At 58.9% G+C, this 24,506-nt stretch overlaps 3 protein-coding genes across 11 annotated transcripts; 1 reads left to right on the plus strand and 2 right to left on the minus strand.

The window, feature by feature from the left end:
* Nucleotides 1-10: 10 nt before the first annotated feature.
* Nucleotides 11-1,086, minus strand: FREY1 (Frey regulator of sperm-oocyte fusion 1). The gene is made up of 3 exons (XM_004050999.4): nucleotides 601-1,086; nucleotides 323-396; nucleotides 11-144 (listed from the first exon to the last, which is right to left on the minus strand). The coding sequence occupies exons 1-3, from the start codon at nucleotides 699-701 to the stop codon at nucleotides 23-25; spliced, it is 297 nt and encodes a 98-aa protein (XP_004051047.1). The 5' UTR covers nucleotides 702-1,086; the 3' UTR covers nucleotides 11-22.
* Nucleotides 1,087-3,137: 2,051 nt separating this feature from the next.
* On the minus strand, nucleotides 3,138-12,321 carry PEX16 (peroxisomal biogenesis factor 16). 3 transcript variants are annotated; one of them, XM_004051001.5, is made up of 11 exons: nucleotides 11,176-12,285; nucleotides 10,934-10,969; nucleotides 9,692-9,768; nucleotides 9,168-9,301; nucleotides 8,933-9,033; nucleotides 8,069-8,149; nucleotides 7,781-7,933; nucleotides 7,596-7,668; nucleotides 7,284-7,403; nucleotides 4,366-4,430; nucleotides 3,138-3,637 (listed from the first exon to the last, which is right to left on the minus strand). In XM_004051001.5, exons 1-11 carry the CDS (start codon nucleotides 11,285-11,287, stop codon nucleotides 3,549-3,551), a joined length of 1,041 nt encoding a protein of 346 aa, XP_004051049.1. In that variant the 5' UTR covers nucleotides 11,288-12,285; the 3' UTR covers nucleotides 3,138-3,548. The 3 variants fall into 3 exon arrangements, 2 of the variants coding, with proteins under 2 accessions (XP_004051049.1, XP_004051048.1); XM_004051000.5 differs by having other exon boundaries at nucleotides 3,635-3,772; nucleotides 11,176-12,321; XR_008669464.2 differs by lacking the exon at nucleotides 3,138-3,637 and adding an exon at nucleotides 5,367-5,660 and having other exon boundaries at nucleotides 4,365-4,430; nucleotides 11,176-12,286.
* Nucleotides 12,322-15,908: 3,587 nt separating this feature from the next.
* Nucleotides 15,909-22,244, plus strand: LARGE2 (LARGE xylosyl- and glucuronyltransferase 2). Of its 7 annotated transcripts, none has more exons than XM_063711091.1 (15): nucleotides 16,058-16,209; nucleotides 16,302-16,445; nucleotides 16,539-16,648; nucleotides 17,038-17,174; nucleotides 17,309-17,432; nucleotides 17,659-17,830; nucleotides 17,938-18,042; nucleotides 19,188-19,300; nucleotides 19,371-19,496; nucleotides 19,591-19,746; nucleotides 19,860-20,020; nucleotides 20,464-20,742; nucleotides 21,069-21,218; nucleotides 21,326-21,521; nucleotides 21,779-22,244. In XM_063711091.1, exons 2-15 carry the CDS (start codon nucleotides 16,364-16,366, stop codon nucleotides 21,992-21,994), a joined length of 2,127 nt encoding a protein of 708 aa, XP_063567161.1. In that variant the 5' UTR covers nucleotides 16,058-16,209; nucleotides 16,302-16,363; the 3' UTR covers nucleotides 21,995-22,244. The 7 variants fall into 7 exon arrangements, with proteins under 7 accessions (XP_055210729.1, XP_055210722.1, XP_063567161.1 ...); XM_019037757.3 differs by lacking the exon at nucleotides 17,038-17,174 and adding an exon at nucleotides 16,955-17,037 and having other exon boundaries at nucleotides 16,074-16,209; XM_055354747.2 differs by having other exon boundaries at nucleotides 16,053-16,209; nucleotides 16,302-16,648.
* The last annotated feature ends 2,262 nt before the right edge of the window (nucleotides 22,245-24,506 follow it).

Here is a 24,506-nt window from a genome sequence, read left to right on the forward strand (position 1 = left end):
GTATCTTTATGAGGGCCTTGGCTCATAGGTGTGCATCGTAGTAATACTCGGCAAGGTCGGGCCCGTCCCGCTTGCGCTGCTGGGCCCTAGACAGGAGGGGTCGAGGCCCTTGCGGCCATGGGTGCTTGGGGAGGATGCCATAGTCTAAAGAGAGAAAAGAGGGCATGGGTGGTAGGGGGTAGCTGGCTCTGATGGAACTGAAGTCACCCTTGAACAGATGTGGTTTGGGATGACAAGCCCCTGAAGGCTGGACTTGGGGCACCTCTTAGGGGCGTCTCCACTGTCAGGGAGGGGTAGGGGAAGGGGACAAGAGAGATACTACCATCCACCAGGCCGGAAAGTGGCTGTGAGAGTTCCAGGGGGGCGGAAAATGCCTCAGGAACAGACCGCTGAGACCTGTGGGAGATGTCGGGGTGCTCGGCCCTGGCCCAGAAGGCCACCGCCACCTCCTTGTGAATGGGGGGATGGCTCAGTGTGGGGGCACTTAGCAAGCCCTCGAACGCCCAGGGTACCAGGGCCAGCCCCACTCCAGAGAGGGGAGGGGCAGCACCTCCACCATCCAGCCCAAGTGCCCCTGCCCCTCTGTGCCCCAGGAGTCACCTCAGAGGCTGGGAGCGAAGCAATGCCACTGCCAGGATGAGGTGGAGGAAGAGGCTGAGCCCAACCCGGGGGTGCTGAGCCTCTAGCATCGCGAGAACCATCTCCTACACGGGTCCTGGCTCCTGTCGTCCCTATCCTGGCAGGACGGAACCCGTTGCCGGCTCCCAGGGCCACCTCACAAAGGGCCTTCATTCCAAGCCTGCGTCAGCACCTGCCCTGGCGCAGGGCCAGCAATCTCCCCCCTAAGGCTTGTTTTTGTTCTTGTTGATGCTGTTGGCTAATAGGTGCCAAACCCGATCTTGTTCTAGTGTTGCTGCCCAAGGAATAAGAGCACACACTGTGGAGTCAGATCTCAGTTGAGGTCCTGACCTTGCCTCTTACTAGCCGGACAAGTCACTTCATCTCTGTGTGCCGGAGTTTCCTCATCTGTGATGTAGTCCATTACACACCCTACAGACATAGGCCCTCCAAAGAGGGCAGGGGATCCTCACCACCCAGAGCCCCAGCCATTCCTACAGCCCCCCCACCCCCCACCCCCGCTGGCATGGCAGGAGGTCCGGGCAGGTCCCGCCAGCTGAGGAGCCCAGAGTGGCTCTCTCAGCCCTGCCCGTCTCAGGGTCTACGTGACAGGGAGTGTGCAGGCTCCCTGTGTCCCCAGCTCAGGGCCTTTCCCTCTCCACTCCCTGCAACTTACAGCGGCCTGAGGCTGGATGGAGGGCTTCCAGACATATGGTGGCAGAGCTCTCGACCTGCCCCTCAAGTGCAGGCTTCAGGAGGGCAGGGAGGGCTTTGTTCACTGGAATCTGCAGCCCTGGACCCCTGGTAGGCGCCCAGCGAGCCTGTACAGCTCGGCCCTGCACTGGACACCGTCTCCTCACAGGCCTGGGCTCAGCTGCAGGTGCCACCAGAAGGCCTCTGGCTGGCTCGTGGTTCTCCACTCGGCAGCCAGGCTCAGCCCACTTATACCTGCAGTGCGAACCTGGCTCACCAGAACCATGGCAAGCCTTCAAAACAAAATCCCCGGCCCCACCCCAGATCTGTAGTATCAGAACCTGAGGGCCTAGCCCAGGGCTCTGGAGCTTTGGTAATCCAGTTGCTTGAGATGGCCAACCTGCCGGCTGGCCCAGCCGCTCTCCTCTGACAGCTGAGGGGCCCAGGGAGGGAAGTCCCTTGTTTCCAACCCTGGCTCCTCCAGTGGCCTCATTCATGCTCCTGGTCCTGAGTACCCGAGGCTGACAAGTTCTGGCGGTTCCTTCAGCCCCGTCACCCCCTGCATGTTGTTCCCGCACTCACTTCCCGGTGGCCACCTCCCTTTATAAGTCCTGGAGACAACACGTCTCCACGAGCCTGCCTCAGCATCCTGTGCCCACCAAGGCTTGCCCTGCCAGGAACCTGGAATTCCGTCCACTCTGTCTAACCCCAAAGCCCCTCGTCCTTCCTGCTCCTCGTCTCCTAGACACCACCCTCTTCCTCCACACCAGTCCCCAAGACTAGCTGGGGTTACCGTTAATCTCCCTATCTCTGCTGCCACTGCCATTGCCCCTCCCACTGCTACAGACCACTGCCTCCAATGTCACGGCCCCCATTCTTCCACCTCTGCCCACCAAAGCATCCTCCAGCAGGCTGCTGGAATATTTACAAACACAGACCCCTCCCCACCTACCATAGACCAGGTCCAAGTTTCTCCCCTGGATATGTGATGCTATGTTCAGTTTGGCCCTGACCTTCCCCTCCAGCGTCCAGCTCCCACCTCCCATGGCTCCACAGAGCTGTGACCCCGGGCACACAGCGGCCCCTTGCAGGCTGTCTACCGAAAAACTGGAAAGTTCTACCGGTTTCAAGCCTGCCTGAGTCAAGGCTTGGCCAATGGAGCCCGATGAAACCCTTCACCTCTGTCACCACTGCAGGTAGGCAGTCGCCATTACCGGGGCACCCCCAAGCTAGATCCCGCTCTGGACATGCCACCTCCTGCCAAGTCCCCAGTGTGGTGCCTGCATCCACATGCCTGTCTCCTCCGTTGGTGAGAGGCGGAGGGCAGGGGACTGTGCTTCACTGCCGGTTTCTGATGGCCAGGCATGTGCCCAGAAACGCCTGTTCCACTAAGCTGGAGGCCACGGGAGCCCAGGCAGCCCCTTCCCCTGCCTGTGGGTGAGGACCTGGGTGGCGCTCCTCAGAGGGCCCTGGGGAAAGCAGTGTGTCTGGGAGGAGCTGAGGCATGGAGGACCAAGGTGTAGATGGAGCCCTCTCTGTGGGTTTGAAACTCTAGCATGAGAGGCTGGCTCTTCACAGGGCCAGCGGCTGAGGACAGGCTAAGTTCAGGGAGAAGAAGACCAGCCTGCAGCCCACCCTGTCCAGGCCCTCCCCCATAGCAGCTTGCATGGCTCCAGGTGGACCCGGCCTCTGGAGCCTGCAGGGCAAGCGTGGAGAAACCCCAGCTCATACCCCCTGAACTGGCCCCGGCTTCCTCCCCGAGCCTGTCCGGCTCCCACTCCCTCCCCAGTGCTGGCCAGTGCCTGATGTCCTTTTTCTAAGGGAGAAAAGCCTTTTACTCTCAACCGAGGATGCAGGGCTTGAAGTGCCACTTGCCTGGGAGCCAGGCTCACTGTTCACCAGGCTCTGTCACAGGGAGGCTGGCAACGCCATGGCCTGGGGCTGCCAGAGCCACAGGGCCCTGCGGAGAAGGGGCAGACGGAGGGCCCCAGCCAGAAGACACGCTGGGCAGCGTTCAGCCATCACCCGGGTTCAGGCTTCCTGTCCTCACCAGGGGCCAGCGAGAGAGCAGCAGTGTTCGCTCCTATGGCTGCCGAGGCGAGCGGCTTCCCCGGCTCCATGAGGTGAAGTCACCGCTTTCGGTGGGAGAGGAGCCTGGATCCCACTCCTAGTGAAGGCTTCTTGGCCCAGCAGTGACAAGGTGCGGGCTGCAGTGGCATCATCACAGGAGAGCGCAGTCAAGGGGGTCCTGGGAGGAACGCTGGTGGTGACCAGGGCTGTGTGTGGGGCCTGGCCGGTAGGCACGGAGAGGCCGCACGCTGGGACGCTGCCGGAGTCAGTTTTATTAGGGAAGAGGGGCTCCCTGCCCCACCCCTCCCCACACCCTCCTTCCGGGAGGTCTGTCAGCCCCAACTGTAGAAGTAGATTTTCTGCCAGGTGGGCAAGTAATCCATGAGCGGCCCTGCAGTGGGAGAGGGACACATCAGGGCAGGCCAGACCCCAACCTGCGCTGTGGCGCCACATACAGCACCTCACCCCTGCGGCCCAGGAGCCAGCCCAGCTGGCTGTCTTGCCCTGCCCCTAGGAGGCAGCACTGCAGGGGACTCTGGCACCATTTACAAAGACCCTCAGGCCCAGAGAGGCTCAGCCAGGGTAGGCACTGAGGGGCCTGAGTCAGGTCCAGTCACCCAACCCAAGCCCAGTGGGCCTCTGCTGAGGGAGGATCTCAGCAGCCCGGTGGACCCCTTCTCTGCCATTGAATCCCCCCAAGATGAGATGGTCCCGTATCGCTCCAGGATACTGTGACCAGAAAAAAGCTGGCAGCTGATGTGGCCTAACAGTCCCCCCACCACTGGACACCCTCCTTCCAGCCATCCCTGGCTCCTCAGGCCACCCTGGCCTATGCCCAGGGGCAGTCCCACCCAATCCTGACTTCCCGACTTCCTCTCCTGACTGTGCCAAGAATCAAATCGCAAGGAGACAGAGGAGTCAGGGAGATGCTTGCATGCATGCGCCTTCCAGCACTACAGTCATCCCGTCCCCACCCCTGCTTACTTGTGACCAGGCCAACGCCAGGGACGTGGTCGGCCAGCAACTGGAGCAGGAAGAGGATCCTGGCCCTGGGGGAGGCAATAAATGGGAAGCAAGCTGAGTGGGGTGGGGGTGGGTCCCTGAAAACCAGGAGGCCCAGAGGCCTTCACTGACCACCGTGCCGAATGCAGCGCATTCCAGAAAACAAAGGTGACTTTCTTGGGAGCTAGGACAAAGCCCGGTACACAATGGCAAGACCTCTGGGGTTGGCTCTGGCCTCCACCCTCCACCAGCTCAGCTTCGGGGTGGCCGCTGACCCACAACACCTCCTCCCATTCCTCTTTCCCCTTCCACCGACATCCAACACTGAAGGCCTCTAGAGGGTCGCATGTGGAGCGGCGCCCTGGCAGTATGGTGGAGGGTCCAGGGAGGACAACCCCACCCTGCCCTCGGGAAGCCCCCCAGTCTGGCAGAAGTGCTGGGCTGCATGGAAACCTCACAAGCCACCAATGAGAGTAGTCAGGACCTTGGTAGGGGACACAGTACTGAAGAGGGCACACTTTGGTTCAGGGGAAGGGGCAAGGCCCAAGGCCCTGATTTTTAAGACAGCAGGGTTTTCCACAGGGGAACTCGGGTGAGATGAGGATGCTGATGACAATACATAGCGCTACGTGCTTACTACACCCCATGCACTGCTGTACGCGTTAGTCACTGAACCCCTACAAAGTGGGTACTGTCATCATCCCCATCTTATAGGTGAGGAAATGAGGCACAGGCACATCAAATAACTTGCCCAAGGCCACACATCTGGAAGGCGGCCTGGCTCCTTATGTGTCTGTCTGAGCAGCAAGAAAAGAGGAAGCCTGGGGGCCGGGTGCGGTGGCTCACGCCTATAATCCCAGCACTTTGGGAGGCCGAGGCGGGCAGATCAATTGTGGTCAGGAGTTCGAGACGAGCCTGACCAACATGGAGAAACCCCATCTCTACTAAAAAATACAAAATTAGCCGGGCGTGGTGGCGCGCACCTGTAATCCCAGCTACTTGGGAAGCTGAGGCAGGAGAATTGCTTGAACCCGGGAGGCAGAGGTTGCGGTGAGCCGAGATCACGCCATTGCATTCCAGCCTGGGCAACATGAGTGAAACTCCGTCCCAAAAAACAAAAGAAAAGAAAAGAAGAAGGCTGGCTGGGTGCAGTGGCTCCACCTATAATCCCAGCACTTTAGGAGGCCAAGGCGGGCCTTTGTTTCCCTAAAGGACAGGGAGCAGGGTCCAGAGAGGTGCCAGGGTGTGGTCCAGAAGGAGCAGCCTTACTCTTTTTTCTGTTTTAAAAAAAAGATGGTGTCAGGCCAGGCGCGGTGGCTCACGCCTGTAATCCCAGAACTTTGGGAGGCTGAGGCAGGCGGATCACGAGGTCAGGAGATCGAGACCATCCTGGCTAACACGGTGAAACCCCATCACTACTAGAAAATTGAAAAAAATTAGCCAGGCATGGTAATGGGCGCCTATAGTCCCAGCTACTCGGGAGTTGACACAGTAGAATGGCATGAACCCGGGAGGCGGAGCTTGCAGTGAGCCAAGATTGCACCACTACACTCCAGCCTAGGCAACAGAGCCAGACTCCGTCTCAAAAAAAAGAAAAAAAAAAAAGACAGTGTCTCGCTCTGTCACCCAAACTGGAGTGCAGTCACGCGATCTCGACTCACTGCAACCTCTGCCTCCTGGGTTCAAGCGATTCTCCTGCCTCAGCCTCCTGAGTAGCTGGGACTACAGGTGTGTGCCATCACACCTGGCTAATTTTTGTATTTTTAGTAAAGACGGGGTTTCACCATGTTAGCCAGGATGGTCTCTATCTCCCGACCTTGTGATCCGCCCACCTCGGCCTCCCAAAGTGTTGGGATTACAGGTGTGAGGCATCATGCCTGGCTAAACTATGCCAGTTTTGTTTTGTTTTTTTCTGTTTTGTTTTTTTGAGACAGGGACTTACTCTGTCACCCAGGCTAGAGTGGGATGGAGTGATCATAACTCACTGCAGCCTCAGCCTCCTGGCCTGATCCTCATGCCTCAGCTTCCTGAATAGCTGGGACTTACAGGCGCACACCACCATGTCTGGCTAATTATTATTATTATTTTTTTTTTTTGTAGAATTGGGTTGCCCAGGCTGGTCTCAAACTCCTGGCCTCAAGCCAGCCTCCTGCCTTGGCCTCCTAAAGTGCTAGGATTATAGGTGTGAGCCACTGCTGCCCAGCCTATGCTAGTTTTTAAGCTGTTATTAGGTCCTAGACAAAGGGGGTCCCGGGAGCCTTGTCTGCCTCACAGTCCCAGCCACTGCACAGGGTTTCCCCCTGTCAGACTGTGGTCTAACCTCAAGGAGTCATAGTGGCAGGCTTGTGGAAGAACTGGTCCCAAGCTGCCCCCTGCTCAACCCAGCAGGCCTCTCTGAGGCTGGGAGCTCTGGACCCTCGCAGGTGACTGAGTGGGGGCCGGGCCAGGCAGGGAAGGCCAGGGGAGATCCTGGGTTTGGGATCTAGCTCTACCACTGGCTAGCTGGGTGTCTTTAAGTTGCCCAACCTCCTTGAACCTCCAGGTCCTCCTCTGAGAAGTGAGGATAAGCCAAACTATTTGGCAGGAAGAAGTGGAAATGAGCTAGAGGCCATGGGCGCCCGCCCTGTCGCCATCCCTGTGGGCCACCTGGCAATGCCCTCAGCCCTGCCCTCAGTGCCTCTCCTGCCAACCAATGTTTAAGTTCCTGCTCAAGTGGCCTGATGGCCCAGAGAGCCCTGCGGGCGGGACTGGGCTGGCATCTGGTGACTGCCACCCGGACAACACACAGTGCTTGGTGAACCCTGGATGAGGCGTGGGGAAGGGAAGGCGCCAGCAGGGACCGGAGCACCAGTGCCCGCTTGCCAGCCCTCTCCCTGGCTCAGGGTGTCCTGGGTGCTTACTCGGAGAAGCGATCGTAGAAAGGAGAGCGCAGCAGGTAGTAGAGCAGCAGGATGGTCCGGCGCCGCAGCTCCCGCCGCTCCCTCCGGGTCAGGCCCTTTCTGTCACTCAGGAGGCTCAGGCTGGGAGGCAGGGAGGACATGGTCAGGGCCAGGGGCATGATCTAGGCCCACGGAAGGGGAGGAGCCATGGGCTGGGTGTCCAGAGGGGCAGCAACAGGAGGAGCAGGGGCCACTGCCACCCCGCCTATGTGAGGCCAGGACTGTAGCAGAAAGCCCAGTGGAAAGTGAAGCCCCAGGCAGGCCCAGGCTCACCTGGTCACGTCCACAACACCAGCCAAGAGCCAGGGTTTCCATGACCTCTGACCCCACAGGCCCAGGCTGAGCACTGACGGCCAAGGCGTCAAGGATGTCTCCAGCACAGGGGCCTTGCTCGGCACACTCCCCACTCAACCCCCAGCCCACAGTGCCAGCCCTATCCTGCCCCGTGCTAAGGATACAGTGCAGCAGCGGCCGGGCAATGTACAAAAACTCTGCGATGGTCTCCTGCAGCCCCAGGGGGGTGGGGGTCACATTCAGCTCCTCGTGATGCTGCTGCTGCCGTCCCTCCCGCTGCTGGGGAGCTCCCCAGTGCCTGGAGTGCAGGGACGGCGCTAGAACACAAGGGCAGCAGATGAGCGAGCCAGGCCCAGGCTGGGGCAGGGGAAGGTGGCTGCTGACCAAAGCCAGTCCCTCAAGCCCAGGCAGACAGCACCTAGGTGCCCAGGCCAGCCACATCCTCCACTTACTGTTCTGGAGGGTTCGCACCACCCGGTTTGACCGCTTCCCCACGTAGGACCGCTCATGGCTGCCAGGGCTGTGGTCACCATCTAGCAGGGATAGACAGAAGGCCATACAGTCAGAGGGACATGCTTCCAGCGGAGCCTGCAAAGAACATGTGTGCAGTGAATGCTCAGGAGCTAAGGGGAGAACAGATGAGCTTGTACTATGGCAACAGCTGAGTCAAGGGAACTACAAGCAGGGTGGCGGCTCAGCACGAGACCCGTCCACAGAGGAAAGCACTCTGTAGCCCTCCCTGGCCTGGGGAAAGCTCAGCATAGGTGGCCAGAGCCAGCCTCCCGGAACCCATGGACAGGCAAGGCAGGGAAGGCCCAGCCTGACCACATCTACGGGGACCACAGCACCAGAGGGGCCGTCTCCTCTCAATCCTTTGCCTTCAAAACAATCATGATGAGAGGCAATGAATGGCCCCAACTCAATGTCCAGAGAGTGAGGCCCAGAAGCTGACGGAATGGGCCCAAAGCCCTGAAGGGACAGATGTGGCGCGTGCCCTGCCTCCTGCCTCTAGAGGCTATGGTTCTGGACACAGAACCAGGCTCAGAGGCGAGGTTGGCGGCATCTCATCTGTTCCCTCTTCCTGCAGGCTACAAAAATGAATGACTCTGGCCATCACAAGTACTGGGTTCGTGTTCTGATTTTGTCCCTAGCCGCATCATTCTCTTCTCTGTCGAATACAGGGCAATGAGAACACATAGTTGATAGGGACAGGCATGCTCCATAAACAGATACTACTGTATTCATGCTGGTTGGATCTAAATCCTCAAGTTAGTCCCATGGCCCATTCTGCTCCAGGGCTTGGGGAAGTAGCTCACCCGGGGGCTGTGCCTGGGTCTCTCTGTCCAGTGGAACGATAGGGGGTGAAGTCTGGAGGCCAGCCTTGAACCAGAGCAGCAGGAGCATCCGCAGTACAGCCCTGGGTCGGGGAGTATGTCAGGGCTGTGGGGAGGTGGCTAGCCGGCGGGAGGCCAGGGATGCTCTGCTGAGCACCATCTGTGTAGCTGGTCTGCGTCACCCCCACCCAGGACCCTCTCCACAATCCCAACCTACTTGGCCAGCTGGATGAGGGCGATGACAAGCCAGCGGCCCACTTCACCCCACACCTTGGCAGCTCCCATCTCCATGAACACCTCCACGCACTCCAGCACGCTCAGCCATGTCAGCAGCTTCTGCTGGGACAGCGACTGCAAGAACCCCAGGCCAAGAAGTCAGGGGGCCTGGGACTCCCTGTAGTCCCAGGCCCTTCTCCTAGGAGGGAGCTTCTCTGACAAGAGATGTGGACCTTCCCCTTTCCAAGCCTAACTGTGCAGGTGTGAGTTCAAACACCAACTCCACCATTAACAGGCTGGGGGACCTGAAACAGCTGACTCTACCTCTCTTCACCTGAGACAGTCTCTTCATCTAAGATGGGAATACTCACACTTTACAGGTCACCTAATGAGATGGTTTGAGGCTCAGATGGACATAGGCCTGTCTCATACTCCATGAGACATGTGCTGCACGCATGGGCTAGCTGCTACTATTTCATTCCTGAGTCCCCATGCTTCCCACCCTGTTCTTGGCAGAATTCTCACCACAGGCAACTTTTTCCGAAGCTCCTTCCGTAGGATCCCGTCATTGAGCAGCACAAGCAGGTTAGAGGCAGAGTACACTGAGGGGTAGAGTGTGGCCTTGAGAGGCTGGCTCTGCAGCCTCCATCCCTCTCACCTTCTCCCCAGAGCTGCAGGGATCACCTGTCACATGCTCTGCTCAGATATCCACAGACTATGTGGAAACCAACCTTCTTCTCCACCCACTTCCTCAGCACTCCCCTCTCCCCAACATGATCTCACAAGGGTGGCTGGACCAAGAAAGGATGGGTCAATCTCAGTGACAAGCCAGTTACTGCCCTGCTGGATGGCCCTGGTCATCCAGCTGCCCACAACTGCCCATCGCTCTCTGAACTACCACAGATACACGGTCCCACCTCCTGGCCCTTTCTCTCTTGGCAGCCTGTTCCTGAGGGTCTGTTTCACCTCCACTTTTCTTTTTTCTGTGTCAGAGTTTCACTCTTGTTGCCCAGGCTGGAGTGCAATGGCACAATCTCGGCTCACTGCAACCTCCGCCTCCCAGGTTCAAGCAATTCTCCTGCCTCAGCCTCTCAAGTAGCTGGGACTACAGGCACCTGCTACCATGCCCAGCTAATTTTTGTATTTTTAGTAGAGATGGGGTTTCACCATCTCACCATGTTGGCCAGGCTGGTCTGGAACTCCTGACCTCACGTGATCCACTCTGCCTCTGCCTCCCAAAGTGCTGGGATTACAAGTGTGAGCCACTGCACCTGGCCTCACCTCTGCTTTTCAAAACCCAGTGCATTCTTTCAGGACTGTGACAGCAGTCACTGGGAAAACACTTTTGAGGTAGTTACAATCTGGGAATCCTGGAATCTGGGAGATCTAGACTTGAATCTTGGTTCTGGGACCATCAGTGACTGTTCTCTAACCTCACTGAGCTTCTTCCTTAAATGGACAGTGATGACAATAACAGTACCACTTAATATGACTGTAGGGAGGATTAACAAGTAAAGGTAAGAAAGGCACTTAGTCCAGCGCCTGGCCAGTAGTGAATACTCAGATAAGGTCCCCAGACATGTCTCTTGACTTAGGGACATGGAGGGCCCAGGACAATGAACAACAGACCTTGTGCCGATTCAGTCATAGCACAAGGTGTGTAACGGGCAGCCCAGGTCCTCTGGCTGGGGTGCTCACCCTCTCTGGGGAACTCACCAGGGGCCAGGCAGCCGATCCCCCATCCCCCACCCCCAGAGCCCGGCTCACCCAGCTCTGACAGCTCGTGCGAATCGGCGAATCGACCTGGGGAGAGGGTACAGAAGGAGCTGTGAGTGAGCATCTGCCTCACATTTCGTCTTCGGGTCCCGGAAATCCCCTCCCTACGCCCTTTGGGAACCTGGATGGGTCTTCTCAAGCACAGCGATCACTACCCTGACTCCGCAGGGAAGGGGGCCACTGGGGTCACAGGTCAGGGCCCAGAAGGAACGGATCTAAGGTCAGGGTGGCACCTGCCAGCAGGTAACTGAAGCCCCGCACTGCTGTCTCCAGCTGGGCCGTGGCGGCCGGGTGACGAGTCACGTACTCCTGGTAGCGGAGGCCCAGGAGCCGCAGCTTCTCCATCGTGCCCTCGGCACCGACAGACCCACAGAAGGACCGTACGACAGGCTGCGGCGCCCTGCTTCCTGCGCCCTCCTTCCTGCTTCCGGTCTTAGGCCCGCCTCTTGGTTGCTTAACTTCCGCGGGCCAGAAGGCTGAGGACTTGGAGAGCCGGTGAACCACCCTTCACCCCATCTCTTGAACCGCTTCCCACTCGGGTAGCGCTTAGCAACTGAGGGCCCAAACCCGGCCCCCTACTCCCTCAAGTCATTGGTTAGCACGCTCTCCGCCCCTGACCCGCCCAACGCCGTCAGCACCCAGCTCTTCCGTTTACCGGGTTGGGTGCCCTTGCGCCTGCGCAGTTAACGTTCCGATAAAGCCGGGCGGCAGTCAGAGCAGTTCATTCTAGAGAAGGGAGCTGGAGCCCCGAGTCTTTCCAATGGAACGCCGAGAGACTCGAACGGCAGGGCCGGATTTTAAAGGGCTGAGAGATAGCGGGTGCTTGAAAAAAGGAGCCTCGATCAGATTTGGGGAGGTGCGGGGCGTCTAAATACAGTCGGACTGTGTCTCAGCAGGCGCGCGTTCGGCCAGTATCCCCATCTCCGTTTCCTCAACAAAGGTAGTGCTGGGGAAACTGAGGCAGTAAGGAGTCCAGCCCTCTAGTGCCGTCTCGATCCCCTAGACAGCACAGTTAGTGCTCCGGCTTCGGCCTCAGCTCCCGTATGGACTGTGCCCCCCAAGGGCTCGCGCCTGCATTCCCACATACGCGAAGAAAGCCCTGGCCCGGGCTTCTCTCGGCTCGGTGGCCCTTGGGCGGGAGTATCCCTTCTCTGGGTCTCGGATTTCCCGATCTGTAAAATGGTTTGAGGGCAGACTTGATCCTTGAACTCAGAATCGATCTCAGCTTTCTGGCCCTCGGACGCACCTCGCAGTCCTCAGCTGCGCCCCCAAGGGAAGGGGAGACCCCTGGGGAATATCTTCCCAAACCAAGCAGCCTCCCTGGAACGGGTGGTACCGGGAGATCTGCGGCGAGTGGTGGAGGGAACGGGCGCTCTGGGGAGGTAGCGCTGATTGGCTGCGGGGAAAGGGGCGTGACATGGGTGGAGCCGTGGGCCAGTGCCCTGAGGGAGCGGGCCGGCGGATTTATGGTACCCTGAGAATAGTAATACATTATTTTACCTAATCCTCTCCACCAGATATCTCCAGATGAAGAAAGCATCCTTTTAAGAACGCCCAGCCAAAATTTTGAGTGTTGGTCTTTTCTGACCTCAGAGACTAGGCGGTTTTTTTTAATTCTTTTTTTTTTTTTACTTTAATTTTATTTTTAGAGACCAGGTCTAAGCATCACACCTCACCAGGAAACCACAACCTTCCTTCCACTCCCTCACTCCACCCTACTCCACAGCTTACTTTTCTTCTCTGTCAGGTGGGGGATTAAAGCTGCCCTCTACTCACATCAAAGAACGAAGACCCAGGGAAAGGTGACCAGGGGCCTGAGGAGAGGCAAAGGTCTTGGAGAACAGAGGAGGTGGTCATGGGCATCGTCGACATCATTTCTGGCCACGCTCTGGGTTCCAGGCTTGCTTGCCCTCCTCCCAGCAGCCCCAAGTTGCTATGAACTGTTCACAGATGGGAAATTAGAGCCCAATAAGGAGGGGAAAGGATTTGTCCCACATGGCACAGCAAGGCACTGGCCAAACAGGCCACAGCGCAGGTCTCCAGTGGCAGTGCCCTCTCTCCTACTGCCCACAGCCCACAAAAGCTGTGACATGTTGAGGCTCCTTGGTCATAAGGCCAGTTAGCAACTGGGATTAGGACCTAGGCTCAGGGCCCTCAAGGTGAGGCTCCTTCTCCCTTCCTCTGCCCCACCTTGTTTTTTGTTTGTTTGTTTGTTTGTTTTTGAGACAGGAGTCTCACTGTCGCCCAGGCTGGAGTTCAATGGTGCAATCTCAGCTCACTGCAAACTTTGCCTCCCAGGTTCAAGCGATTCTCCTGCCTCAGCCTCCCGATTAGCTGGGCCTACAGGCGCCCGCCACCACGCCTGACTAATTTTTGTGTTTTTAGTAGAGACGAGGTTTCGCCATGTTGGCCAGGCTGGTCTCAAACTTCTGACCTCAGGTGATCCGCTTACCTCAGCCTCCTAAAGTGCTGGGATTATAGGTGTGAGCCACTGAGCCCTGCAGGGCCCTGCTGTGCACCAACACCTTAGTGAACTTGTTCCTCAAACCTCCAGGTTGGCCACTCCTCCAGCCCTCCCTCTGCAGCTGTGGAGAGGGTGCAGAGAGAGAATTTGAGGTTCTTCAGCACTCCTTGGGCTGGAGGTCCTGTTTCTGAGAGCAAGGTGTGGAGGGGAGAGGGGCAGACTCCCCAGGACAGAATAGGAAGGGGCTTGGGCTGGAACCAGTTTCTCCTCCCTCCCTGCAGAACTGGGAAGGGGAGCATGGGTCTAGCCAGGTTGGCAGCAGCAGGGCCGCCTGAATTTCCTCTCTAGATCCCAGGCTTGATTAGGCCCCAGAGACAAAGAGTTGCGGTGTGTGCAGGAGGCCCCTCCCCTGCTCCCTGGCCCCCTGCCTGGGCTTGGCCGTCTTTGTTGGGCTGGAAGGACCTTTGGGCAGATTGAGCTGTATCCTCTCTCCTTCAGTTTGCCCCAAGTCACAGGGGAAGAGAGGTAGACCAGTCCAACATGTACCTACGAGAGTACCAGAGGCCCAGAGAGGGAGCCTCACTGGTCTAATAGGGTCACACAGCAAAGTCCTGGGCAGAGCTGGGTCAAAATGGGTCTTAGGCCAAGAGGAACAGCACCTGTTTATATGCCCATACGTGTCCCTCTTTCTCCCTCCACGCCCCCAGAACAACCCCTTGGGGGCCTAGCAGGTATCTCAGCACTTCAGTTTCCCTGAGTGGTGAGGTTGAGCTAGAAGAAGGGCCAACATTGTGAGTGACCACAGTGAGATCTGCAGACCCAGCTTCCTGCACTGACTCCCCCAGCCCCTTTATTGAAGACTCATCCTGGGCCAGCACCCAGCTATGGATCCCACATGGTGTTTGTTTGTTTTTAGAGACAAGGTCTCACTCTGTCACCCAGGCTGGAGTGCAGTGGTGTGATTACAACTCACAGCAGCCTTGACCTCCTGGGTTCAGGTAGTCCTCCTACCTCAGCCTCCCAAGTACTAGGCACATGCCACCACGCCCAGCAATTTTTGTATGTTTTGCAGACATACAGTTTGGCCACATTGAGCAGGCTAGTCTCAAATTCCTGGGCTCAAGCAATCCACCTGCCTTGGCCTTCCAAAGTGCTGGGATTACAGGCATAAGCCACTGTTCTGGCCTGGTCTCACATGTTTAACCCCCACAAACCGTCTCTGTTGAGGGTCCTGGAGAGGGAATCACATTCCCCCACCCCAGATTTAGGCTACAGATGAAGATCAGGGAGGCTGGAGGCTCAAGCTCCAGACACCTGAGTGGTCAGTGCATGGCCCTTCTCAATTTCTGGGTGTACAAGGAGCCACCATCAGTCTCCATAGCAACCATTATCCCTGCCCTCCAGAGACCCAAAGCCTGACCTTCCCCATCTCCCAGAGAAAGGGGGTCTCAGGTTGGGCTGCTTTCCACAGCTTCTTTTGAGTTTGCCTCACTTTTTGCAGCCAGAAGTTGGGCAAAGGACACAGTCTGAGCCCCCTTTCCAGGTCATGGGAGGGGAGATTCTCATTCCAATCCACTTTCAACAGGTATTGAGCACTTAGTATGTGCAGGCCCTGGTTGGGCACTGGGGACTGGACAGACAAGGTTCCAGTCCGGTGAGCAGCTTACATTCTGGGAGGGAGACCTGCAATAAACAAGCAAACAACTTCAACTTTCCATGAGTGCTAGCCAGCCCTGGGAGGCTCCGCTGCCAGAAGGAACGTCAAGGGCAAGTCCTGGGGCGGGAGACCCTTCCGGAGGAGGAGCAAGAAAGCTGCTTCTGCAGCGCAGAGCCTGGGGAACGGAGTGGGGCCGCTTGAGACGGGAGGGGCCGGAGGGTGTTCCTGTCTAACAGGTCACTTAAACTCTCCGGGGGAGAATTAGCCCGCATCATGGGATTAATCGAGGGTGATTAAACCCTTAGCACAGGGCCTGGCACGCTGTTCTGGTTTAGGGTCCAGAGCGCCCCCCACCCCTTCCCTGGCCTGCTATGGGGTGCGCGGGGGAGAGGGAAGAAAGACAAGCTCCAGGCCGGTGCGCCCCGGCACAATCACGACGATCTGGACAAGAGTGGGGATCCCCGGCCCTGCCCAGACAGCCTAGGCCGCCCGCGTCTGGGGCCCCTCGCCAGCTCCCGGGCGGGAGGCGGCCTTCACAAGGGCGCTTTGTCCTGGCGGCGCCGGCAGGGCCCGGCCGGGCCACCTGGACTGAGAGTGGGGGAGTTAGGCGAAGGCTTCAGGTGCTCCGCGGCTCTGGGGCAGGTGTCGGCCGGCTCCGCCCCTGTCCCCAGAGCAGGTGTCCCAGACCCCTGCGGCCTGCATTCCGGCCCCCTCCCCCTCCCTCGTGTCGAGCTCCGGCAGTGTCTTTGATCCCGGGCCCGGGGACACTGGCCCCTCCCCTTGGGGAGTGAGGGGAGGAGACGCGGCCCCAGAGCGGGGGCAGGGCAGGGGGTCAGGGCAGGTAGCAGGGCCCGGGCCTTCGCGGGTGGCTGCTCCCGCTCCCCCAGCCCTCCCCGCGTCCTGGTGGGAAACTCAGCCCAGAAGGGGGCTTCGGGGACTCCTCGCGGGCTGGGGAACCGTCGGATGCCGGCGCAGGGGGCGGGGCCAGGACCCCGGAGGGGTCACCCCGCCCCTTCGCGCTCAGCCCCGCTGAGGTGAAACCTGAGCCCAGGTCGGGGGCGGGACCTGCCCGCGCCTCTCCCCTGGTTCCCGCACCCTGGCGGGCGGCTGCGAGCGCAGGGCCCAGCCCGGGAGCCGCTGGAGCAGGTGAGGCAGGCGGCTCGGCGCGAGCCGCACAACCCGGCCGTCGGGCCCCGCCGCCCAGGGCTGAGTCTCCCATCTCGCCCCTCGGTCCGCAGGGCCTGCGATGGAGCCTGCAGCCCCGGGTCGCGCCCCTCCCTGAGCGCCCCCGTCGGCGGCCATGCTGCCCCGAGGGCGCCCCCGGGCGCTGGGGGCCGCCGCGCTGTTGCTGCTGCTGCTGCTGCTCGGATTCCTCCTGTTCGGTGGGGACCTGGGGTGTGAGCGCCGCGAGCCTGGCGGGAGAGAGGGGGCCCCGGGATGCTTCCCCGGCCCGCTCATGCCACGTGTCCCCCCAGACGGGAGGCCGCGGAGAGCCGCCGCCCTCGACGGAGACCCGGGGGCCGGCCCCGGGGACCACAACCGCTCCGACTGCGGCCCGCAGCCGCCGCCGCCGCCCAAGTGCGAGGTAGGTGCGCGCGGCCCTGGCGGCGGGAGTCCCGGGGGCGCTGCCCCCGAGCCCGGCCTCTTGGACATCTGCGGGAATCACAGCACCTGGCGTCTGTCCAGCACTGGCCAGCCGGCTGGGGCGCACCTCGAACGTGCAGCTCCTCTGCTCCCTACCTCATTTCCCCATTTGAAATGAAGAGTTGGCTCCTGCTGCCCCCTCCGCACACTGTTCCGGGCTCTGCTGCGGGGTGGGGCAGCTTAACATGGGTCCTCACCGCCTAGCGGAGAAGGGGGGCCTGCTGCCGACCTGGGCGTCCCTCCCCAGCTCTTGCATGTGGCCATCGTGTGTGCGGGGCATAACTCCAGCCGAGACGTCATCACCCTGGTGAAGTCCATGCTCTTCTACAGGTACAGCCAGGTGTCCGTGGAGGAGGGTCAGGAGTGGGGAAGGGACAAAGCCCGGGACAGGCTGCTGGTCTCAGAGCTTCAGCTTCCTCATCTGTGACGCGGGGACAGTGTCCTCTTCCTCCCTTAGAAGGGCAGTTGTAAGAACATCCTGAGCCGGGCGTGGAAAAGCTCTTTGCAGATGGCGCTTCCATCTCTGCGCCCCTCGGGGTGGGGGCTGTCCCGTGTTGCTCCTGCTGGGGCCTCTCAGGCTTCCTCTCTGCCCACCCAAAAGGAAAAATCCACTGCACCTCCACTTGGTGACTGATGCCGTGGCCAGAAACATCCTGGAGACGCTCTTCCACACATGGATGGTGCCTGCTGTCCGTGTCAGCTTTTATCATGCCGACCAGCTCAAGGCAGGGGCCCAGCCCTTCCCGCCTCCCCTCAGCTGTGTCCACCGCTGTCCTCTCTCCAGGACCTGGTGGGGTTGGAGAAGAGAATCATCAGTCCCATCCACCTACTGAAGCGCAAACCCCTCTCTTTTGGGGGTTTACCCCCTCTCCTCTGTGTCACTGTAAGCATGTGTTCTGGTGCTCATAGGCCCCTCTCTGCCATCTCATCTCCTGCCTTTCCCCCACACAGCCCCAGGTCTCCTGGATCCCCAACAAGCACTACTCCGGCCTCTATGGGCTAATGAAGCTGGTGCTGCCCAGTGCTTTGCCCGCTGAGCTGGCCCGCGTCATTGTCCTGGACACGGATGTCACCTTCGCCTCTGACATCTTGGAGCTCTGGGCACTCTTTGCTCACTTTTCTGGTGAGAGGCCTGGGAGCCTGCCTGGCCTGCGGAGGATCCCTGCATCCAGCCCTGAGCCCAGGTCCTGTGGCAGCTTCAGACAGCTCCCTTATGCCCTCCCCTCCCAGACACGCAGGCGATCGGTCTTGTGGAGAACCAGAGTGACTGGTACCTGGGCAACCTCTGGAAGAACCACAGGCCCTGGCCTGCCTTGGGCCGGGGATTTAACACAGGTGGGGACAGTAGTGAGGGGAGGCAGGCGGGATGGTCTCTGGTCCTTGGGCCCCTGGGGCTGGGTGGGGCAAAGAATGCTAGGAAGTCCCCCAGGAAGAACATTGCTGTGAAAAGAACCCTGGATGAAGAGACAGACAGCAGTTCCAACAGTCCTGTGTGTGCTGGATGACTTTGGCCAGCTCTCGTGCTCCCTCTGAGCCTCAGTTTTCTCATCCATTAAATGGGGGATAATTTTAACAGCCCTGGGATCACCAAGTGTGAGAAGGCCATGGATGTGCTCTGTAAGCTGGACAGCGCCTCCTCTTCACCCCCGAGGATTGACTATTGACAAAAGTAGTCTACGAGCAAGCTGGGTGCAATGGCTCAGGCTTGTAATTCCAGCACTTTGGGAGGCTAAGGTGGGAGAATCGCTTGAGCCCAGGAGTTCGAGAACAGCCTTGGCAACATAGTGAGACCCTTGTCTCTACAAACATTAAAAAATTGACCAGTCGCGGTGGCTCACACCTGTAATCCCAGCACTTTGGGGGGCTGAGGCAGGCAGATTACTTGAGGTCAGGAGTTCAAGACCAACCTGGCCAACATGGTAAAACCCCGTCTACACTAAAAATACAAAAATTAGCCAGGGGTGGTATCACGTACCTGTAATCCCAGCTACTTGGGAGGCTGAGGAGGGAGAATCACTTGAACCCAGGAAGCAGAGGTTGCAGTGAGCCGAGTTCACACCACTGTACTCCAGCCTTGGCAATAGAGTGAGACTCTATCTCATACATAAATAAGTAAATAAATAAAAAATAAGTAAATAAATAAAAAGAATAGGTGTGGTGGCATGCCTGCAGTCCCAGCTACTCGGTGGGGGTTGTGGTGGGGTGCTGAGGTGGGAGGTTTGCTTGAGCCTGGGAAGTCGAGGCTGCAGTGAGCCATGATTTTGCCACTGCACCACTCCAGCCTGGGTGACAAAGCAAGACCCTGTCTCTAAAAAACAAAACAAAACAAACAACAACAACAAAAAACAAGTAGTCCATGATCATGTCTGAACAGTCAGAAAATACCAATAAGTCAAAAAACAAAGGACACCTTCATGACCCCCATGTCCCCCAGGAGCTGGTCGTCCCAGGTGGGCATGACAGCATCTCTTCATTGGCAGGTGTGATCCTGCTGCGGCTGGACCGGCTCCGGCAGGCTGACTGGGAGCAGATGTGGAAGCTGACGGCCAGGCGGGAGCTCCTTAGCCTGCCTGCCACCTCACTGGCTGACCAGGTCTGAGGAAGCCTTGCCGGGTGGGGTGTGGCAGGCTGGGGGCTGGGATGTGATGGGTGTCTCTGCTCAGGACATCTTCAACGCTGTGATCAAGGAGCACCCGGGGCTAGTGCAGCGTCTGCCTTGTGTCTGGAATGTGCAGCTGTCAGATCACACACTGGCCGAGCGCTGCTACTCTGAGGCATCTGACCTCAAGGTAAGTGGGACAAGAGGCTGCGTGGTGGTGGGAGGCCATGGATGGGGACTCCTGCTCCCTGCTCCCATGGCCCCAACACCCTCCCGGGTCCCAGGTGATCCACTGGAACTCACCAAAGAAGCTTCGGGTGAAGAACAAGCACGTGGAATTCTTCCGCAATTTCTACCTGACCTTCCTGGAGTACGATGGGAACCTGCTGCGGAGAGAGCTCTTTGTGTGCCCCAGCCAGCCCCCACCTGGTGCTGAGCAGGTGAGAAGGAGTCACCTTCCCCTGCCCCTCTCTGCTTTGGTGGGACCCAGCCTTGTCTGAGGGATGTGTTGTTCTGCCCTATCCCCGGTCCTTCTCACCCCTTGCCCCCTCAGTTGCAGCAGGCCCTGGCACAACTGGACGAGGAAGACCCCTGCTTTGAGTTCCGGCAGCAGCAGCTCACTGTGCACCGTGTGCACGTCACTTTCCTGCCCCATGAACCGCCACCCCCCCGGCCTCACGATGTCACCCTTGTGGCCCAGCTGTCCATGGACCGGTGAGGGTGCAGAGGGCAGCCCAGGGGGTATGGCATGGGCTGGGGTTGGACACTTCTGAGAGGAGGTTCCATCTGGCAGCCTGATGCTGTGGTAGTGAGCTACCTGTCCCTCAGGGAGTTCCAGAAGTTGGAGACATTGGATATGGTGGAAAGAGCTTGGGCTCTGGAGTCATTCAGATGCCCGGAGCTGCCCCTCAGTCGCTGTGGGACCATGGGCAAGTCTTCATATCTCTGGCCCCTAGTTTTCTCTCTCAAATGAGAAAGTACCTGCCTGGTGGGGGTAGTTGTGAAGATTCAATCAGACTGGCTCTAAAAGTATTTGAAAGGTGCTCAGTAAGTCACTTGAGGAGGTGGCAGCAGCAGCTAACTGGGGAGGTTTTCCAGGCCTCCCTGAGCTCCTGTGCAAGAGGGGCAGAGCTGTGCTGACCTCCCTCTCCCCATAGGCTGCAGATGTTGGAAGCCCTGTGCAGGCACTGGCCTGGCCCCATGAGCCTGGCCTTGTACCTGACAGACGCAGAAGCTCAGCAGTTCCTGCATTTCGTCGAGGCCTCACCAGTGCTTGCTGCCCGGCAGGACGTGGCCTACCATGTGGTGTACCGTGAGGGGCCCCTATACCCTGTCAACCAGCTTCGCAACGTGGCCTTGGCCCAGGCCCTCACGCCTTACGTCTTCCTCAGTGACATTGACTTCCTGCCTGCCTATTCTCTCTACGACTACCTCAGGTGGGCCTGCAGGCAGGGAGGGGAACAGTATATGGGGTGGATGTGGACGGGGCACGCATGGGACCCCAGGCTTCCATGTCCCTGCTCCTTTCTGGGCCTCAGTGGCCTCTGTCAAGTGGGGTTTGTATTAGGCTGTTTCTCTGGGCTGTCAACAGGGAGGCCAGGGCCTGCTTCAACAGCAGCTCCACCTGTGGTTGTGCCCACCCGTCGCATCAGGCAAGATGGCCCATGGTGGTCTAGTCCTGTGGCTAATGCCCTGATGAGTGTCACTGGCCCAGTCCTAGAGGCCCCGCTCTTCTCCCCTGCTCATGGGTGCTCCTCCTCAGGGCCTCCATTGAGCAGCTGGGGCTGGGCAGCCGGCGCAAGGCAGCACTGGTGGTGCCGGCATTCGAGACCCTGCGCTACCGCTTCAGCTTCCCACATTCCAAGGTGGAGCTGCTGGCCTTGCTAGATGCGGGCACTCTCTACACCTTCAGGTAGGAGAGGCTACTTCTCTGCCCACTCCACTCACTTGCCCACACTGGCCCCCACTACCCACGAGCTCCTAGCCTCAGCCTGGCTCCCACCCGACCCTGCTGCACAGGTACCACGAGTGGCCCCGGGGCCACGCACCCACAGACTATGCCCGCTGGCGGGAGGCTCAGGCCCCGTACCGTGTGCAATGGGCGGCCGACTATGAACCCTACGTGGTGGTGCCACGAGACTGTCCCCGCTATGATCCTCGCTTTGTGGGCTTCGGCTGGAACAAAGTGGCCCACATTGTGGAGCTGGATGCCCAGGTGAGGAGGGCACCTTGCTGCCTCCACCTTTGATTCGAGCACCTCCAGGTCCAGGGAACTCACGACACCTGCATGGGGGACCACACCACTAGGCAACACTGTTAGAAATGTCCCCCTTCTGTGGAATTAAAATCATCTGCCCTTTGGCCCTTGCTTTAGCTCTCAGGGGCTACAGGGTAAGCCTGTTCTCTGGAGCTGCACCTTCCCCGCAGGCCAGGCAAGCCAGGCAGCCACTGCTCCTCTGCCCCACCCTGCAGGAATATGAGCTCCTGGTGCTGCCCGAGGCCTTCACCATCCATCTGCCCCACGCTCCAAGCCTGGACATCTCCCGCTTCCGCTCCAGCCCCACCTACCGTGACTGCCTCCAGGCCCTCAAGGACGAATTCCACCAGGACTTGTCCCGCCACCATGGGGCTGCTGCCCTCAAATACCTCCCGGCCCTGCAGCAGCCCCAGAGCCCTGCCCGAGGCTGAGGCTGGGCCGGCGCTGCCCCTCATCTTAGCATTGGGCAGACACCAGGGCAACCTGCCCTCCGCCATCCCTGCTATTTAAATTATTTAAGGTCTCTGGGAAGGGCTGGGGCAGAGCGTCTGTGGGGTGGGATCTTCCCCTTGCTGCTATTGTATGGCTGGGGACTGGTCTCTCTCTGCCCCGCCAGTTTGGGGCTGGTTCCCCCATCTTGAATTGTTTATCCCTTTTTCATAATTAAAGTTTTAAAACATCTTTTTTGTGTTCCTGGTTTGGGGGAGCAAGGGCACTCTAGGGCTAGGGCGTCAGTGCACAAGGGAGGTGCTACATCCAGCTGGGGTCACAGGAGGGCCTGGGCCCTTAAGGGCAAGCACCCCCCCCACCCCCCACCCCCAGACAGCCAGTCAGGGAGGGCAGAGGCTGGGACTGGAATGTGTCCTGCCCACCCTCCCCTGCCCCAAACCCAACACCATGAGGCTGAGAGGCTTTATTTGGCTTTATTTAGTAAAATGTTAAAATAAATAAATACAAATTGATCAGCTGCTCTGTATCCCCCCCACCCCCTCAAAACAAAAACCAAACAAACAAAAACAAAAACTTTGAAGCACAAAACTCCAAATACAAGTCTACCAAGACTGAAATCACAAAGGGCATGAACAAGAGACAGGGTTGGGGTCTGGCTGGCTCTTCTCTGCTAGGAGCTGGCTGACCTCTGGCCTGCCCGTCCCATCCCGCCTGACTGCAGCTCACCCTGGGCTGAGGACCCACGGACACTGGAGAGAGGTGAGGGTCCAAAGGCTGCTGGGGAAGGGGTAGGGGGGTGGAGTCCTCAGGGAGGAAGGGCCTTGTGGGAGGGGGCGCCAAGTGGAACTGGAGAGCCCTGCTTCCGTTTAGAGGAGCTATTTTTCAGAGTTCCTACCCCGGCTTTCTGGAGGGCAGCCCCAGCTTCCTGCCCCTCACTTTAGCAAGGGGCCAGAAGACTGCCCAGGGCTGCCCACTCCTGTCTTGGAGAGGAGCTGACTCAGAGGACAGTCTAAGTCAGGGTGAGGATGGGAGTCCTGCTTCCTGCCAGGGGTGCCCGGCAGAGGGACGGGGGCGAGGTTCACACAGAGCAAAGTTGCCTCCACTCAACAGAAGCCACGGGATCTGGAGAACCCAGGCCCTGGAAAATGCACCTGGGCCGCCATCCATCTCATTACCCTAAGAGCCTTCTGCCCCTGGGTAAAAAGTCTCCTAAATTCAGCCCTTTAGATAAATAAGAAGGACCACGCCCTATAAGAGAATGAAGGGAGGAAACCACTAAGAGTGTGTGTGAGCTGGGAGGTGACAGCCCAAGGGAGGCTCTGATGGCCCCAAGAGAGAAATATCAGAGGTGGCTGGAGAGGCAGCCATGCATGCGGAGACGGAAGTGTGCTGCAGACACGGTCACCCTCATGGAAACAGCTGTGTGCAACCACCTCCATGCACGCTGCCTGTTGGGCCTGAGCCAAGCAGCAGCAGGGACGGAGAGGCAGGTGTTGCAGGGAAACCAGGCACACAATGGTGCCAGCTGGAGGCTGCCAGGGCGGCCCCACCAGGGACTGCCCCTAACTGCCTCCCTATGTCAGGTACAACCAGCAGGCTTACCCCAAAGGGCCTGATAAGGAAGGAAGAAATCAACCCCAGATGAGCTCAGCACAGGTGAGACAAGACCCAGCAGGCTCCATGAAAGAAAAAGGACCCACAGGCAGCAAGAATGCAGAGGTGGAGATGACAGCAACATGGCCTCACTGTCACCAGGATGCAGCGCCTGGACAGGAGCTGGCAGGGGACTCCCAGTCATCACTGCCACCAGGGTGCAGCACCTGATCAGGAGCTGGCAGGGGACTCCCAGTCAGGGCCCAGTGGGCAGCCGCTCCAGCTCTCTGAAGTGACTGCAAAGCCAGCTGGTCTCAAAAGTGGCTGTCAGAGCAGCTAAATTCTGGGCCATGGGGAAAGAGCAGTGGAGGGAAGGAGGAGGAAGCAAGTGGAGGTGGCTGGGGTGGGGCAGTGTCACAAGCGTATGTCTCAGGTGGTCACAGGCCCCCCCCCCCCCCCCGCCCAGGTCTGAGGGGACAGTGAAGGACAGGGAGATTGGGTGCCAGGGGCCTCTTCTTTACAGTAAAGCAGTGTTTTGGAATTTGAGTGCAGAATGTAGGTTTGGGGGCTGGGTTGCATCTCGTACTCCATACTAGCTGACTCCCTAAACAGCTCACATCTGAATGTCAGGAAGAATCCACAGCCCAGCTGCAGGCAAGCTCAGAATGTACCCGACACTGCTGAGGGTGGCAGGCAAAGCCCTGGTCAATTCCTAGCCCCGTCCCCCGACCCGAGACTCATCAGGCAGCTCCTCTCTGAGCAAAGGCCTCTAGTGATGATGGTTTCCCAACTTCTTTCAGGAAAAGGTAAGTTAGGTGTTGTGTGGCAACCCCCAGATGGGCCCAGACAAGTTGAGGGGAAGAGCTCTAGACAGGGCAGACAGCCTGCTGCTGGTCTCTG

This window comes from Gorilla gorilla, chromosome 9, assembly GCF_029281585.2.
Source record: "Gorilla gorilla gorilla isolate KB3781 chromosome 9, NHGRI_mGorGor1-v2.1_pri, whole genome shotgun sequence".
NCBI lineage: Eukaryota > Metazoa > Chordata > Mammalia > Primates > Hominidae > Gorilla > Gorilla gorilla.

Excerpts from the sequence above, each read along its gene's own strand:
- FREY1 (XM_004050999.4), bottom strand. The coding sequence starts at position 701 with ATGGTTCTCGCGATGCTAGAGGCTCAGCACCCCCGGGTTGGGCTCAGC. Across the intron at positions 397-600 it reads CTTCGCTCCCAGCCTCTGAG|GTCTCAGCGGTCTGTTCCTG; the intron begins GTGACTCCTGGG and ends CATCTCCCACAG. Across the intron at positions 145-322 it reads ACTTTCCGGCCTGGTGGATG|ACTATGGCATCCTCCCCAAG; the intron begins GTAGTATCTCTC and ends TTCTCTCTTTAG.
- PEX16 (XM_004051001.5), bottom strand. The coding sequence starts at position 11,287 with ATGGAGAAGCTGCGGCTCCTGGGCCTCCGCTACCAGGAGTACGTGACT. Across the intron at positions 9,769-10,933 it reads GCACGAGCTGTCAGAGCTGG|TGTACTCTGCCTCTAACCTG; the intron begins GTGAGCCGGGCT and ends TCTACCCCTCAG. Across the intron at positions 9,302-9,691 it reads TTCGGAAAAAGTTGCCTGTG|TCGCTGTCCCAGCAGAAGCT; the intron begins GTGAGAATTCTG and ends GGGTTCTTGCAG.
- LARGE2 (XM_055354747.2), top strand. The coding sequence starts at position 16,364 with ATGCTGCCCCGAGGGCGCCCCCGGGCGCTGGGGGCCGCCGCGCTGTTG. Across the intron at positions 17,433-17,658 it reads ATCATGCCGACCAGCTCAAG|CCCCAGGTCTCCTGGATCCC; the intron begins GCAGGGGCCCAG and ends TCCCCCACACAG. Across the intron at positions 20,743-21,068 it reads TCTCTCTACGACTACCTCAG|GGCCTCCATTGAGCAGCTGG; the intron begins GTGGGCCTGCAG and ends GCTCCTCCTCAG.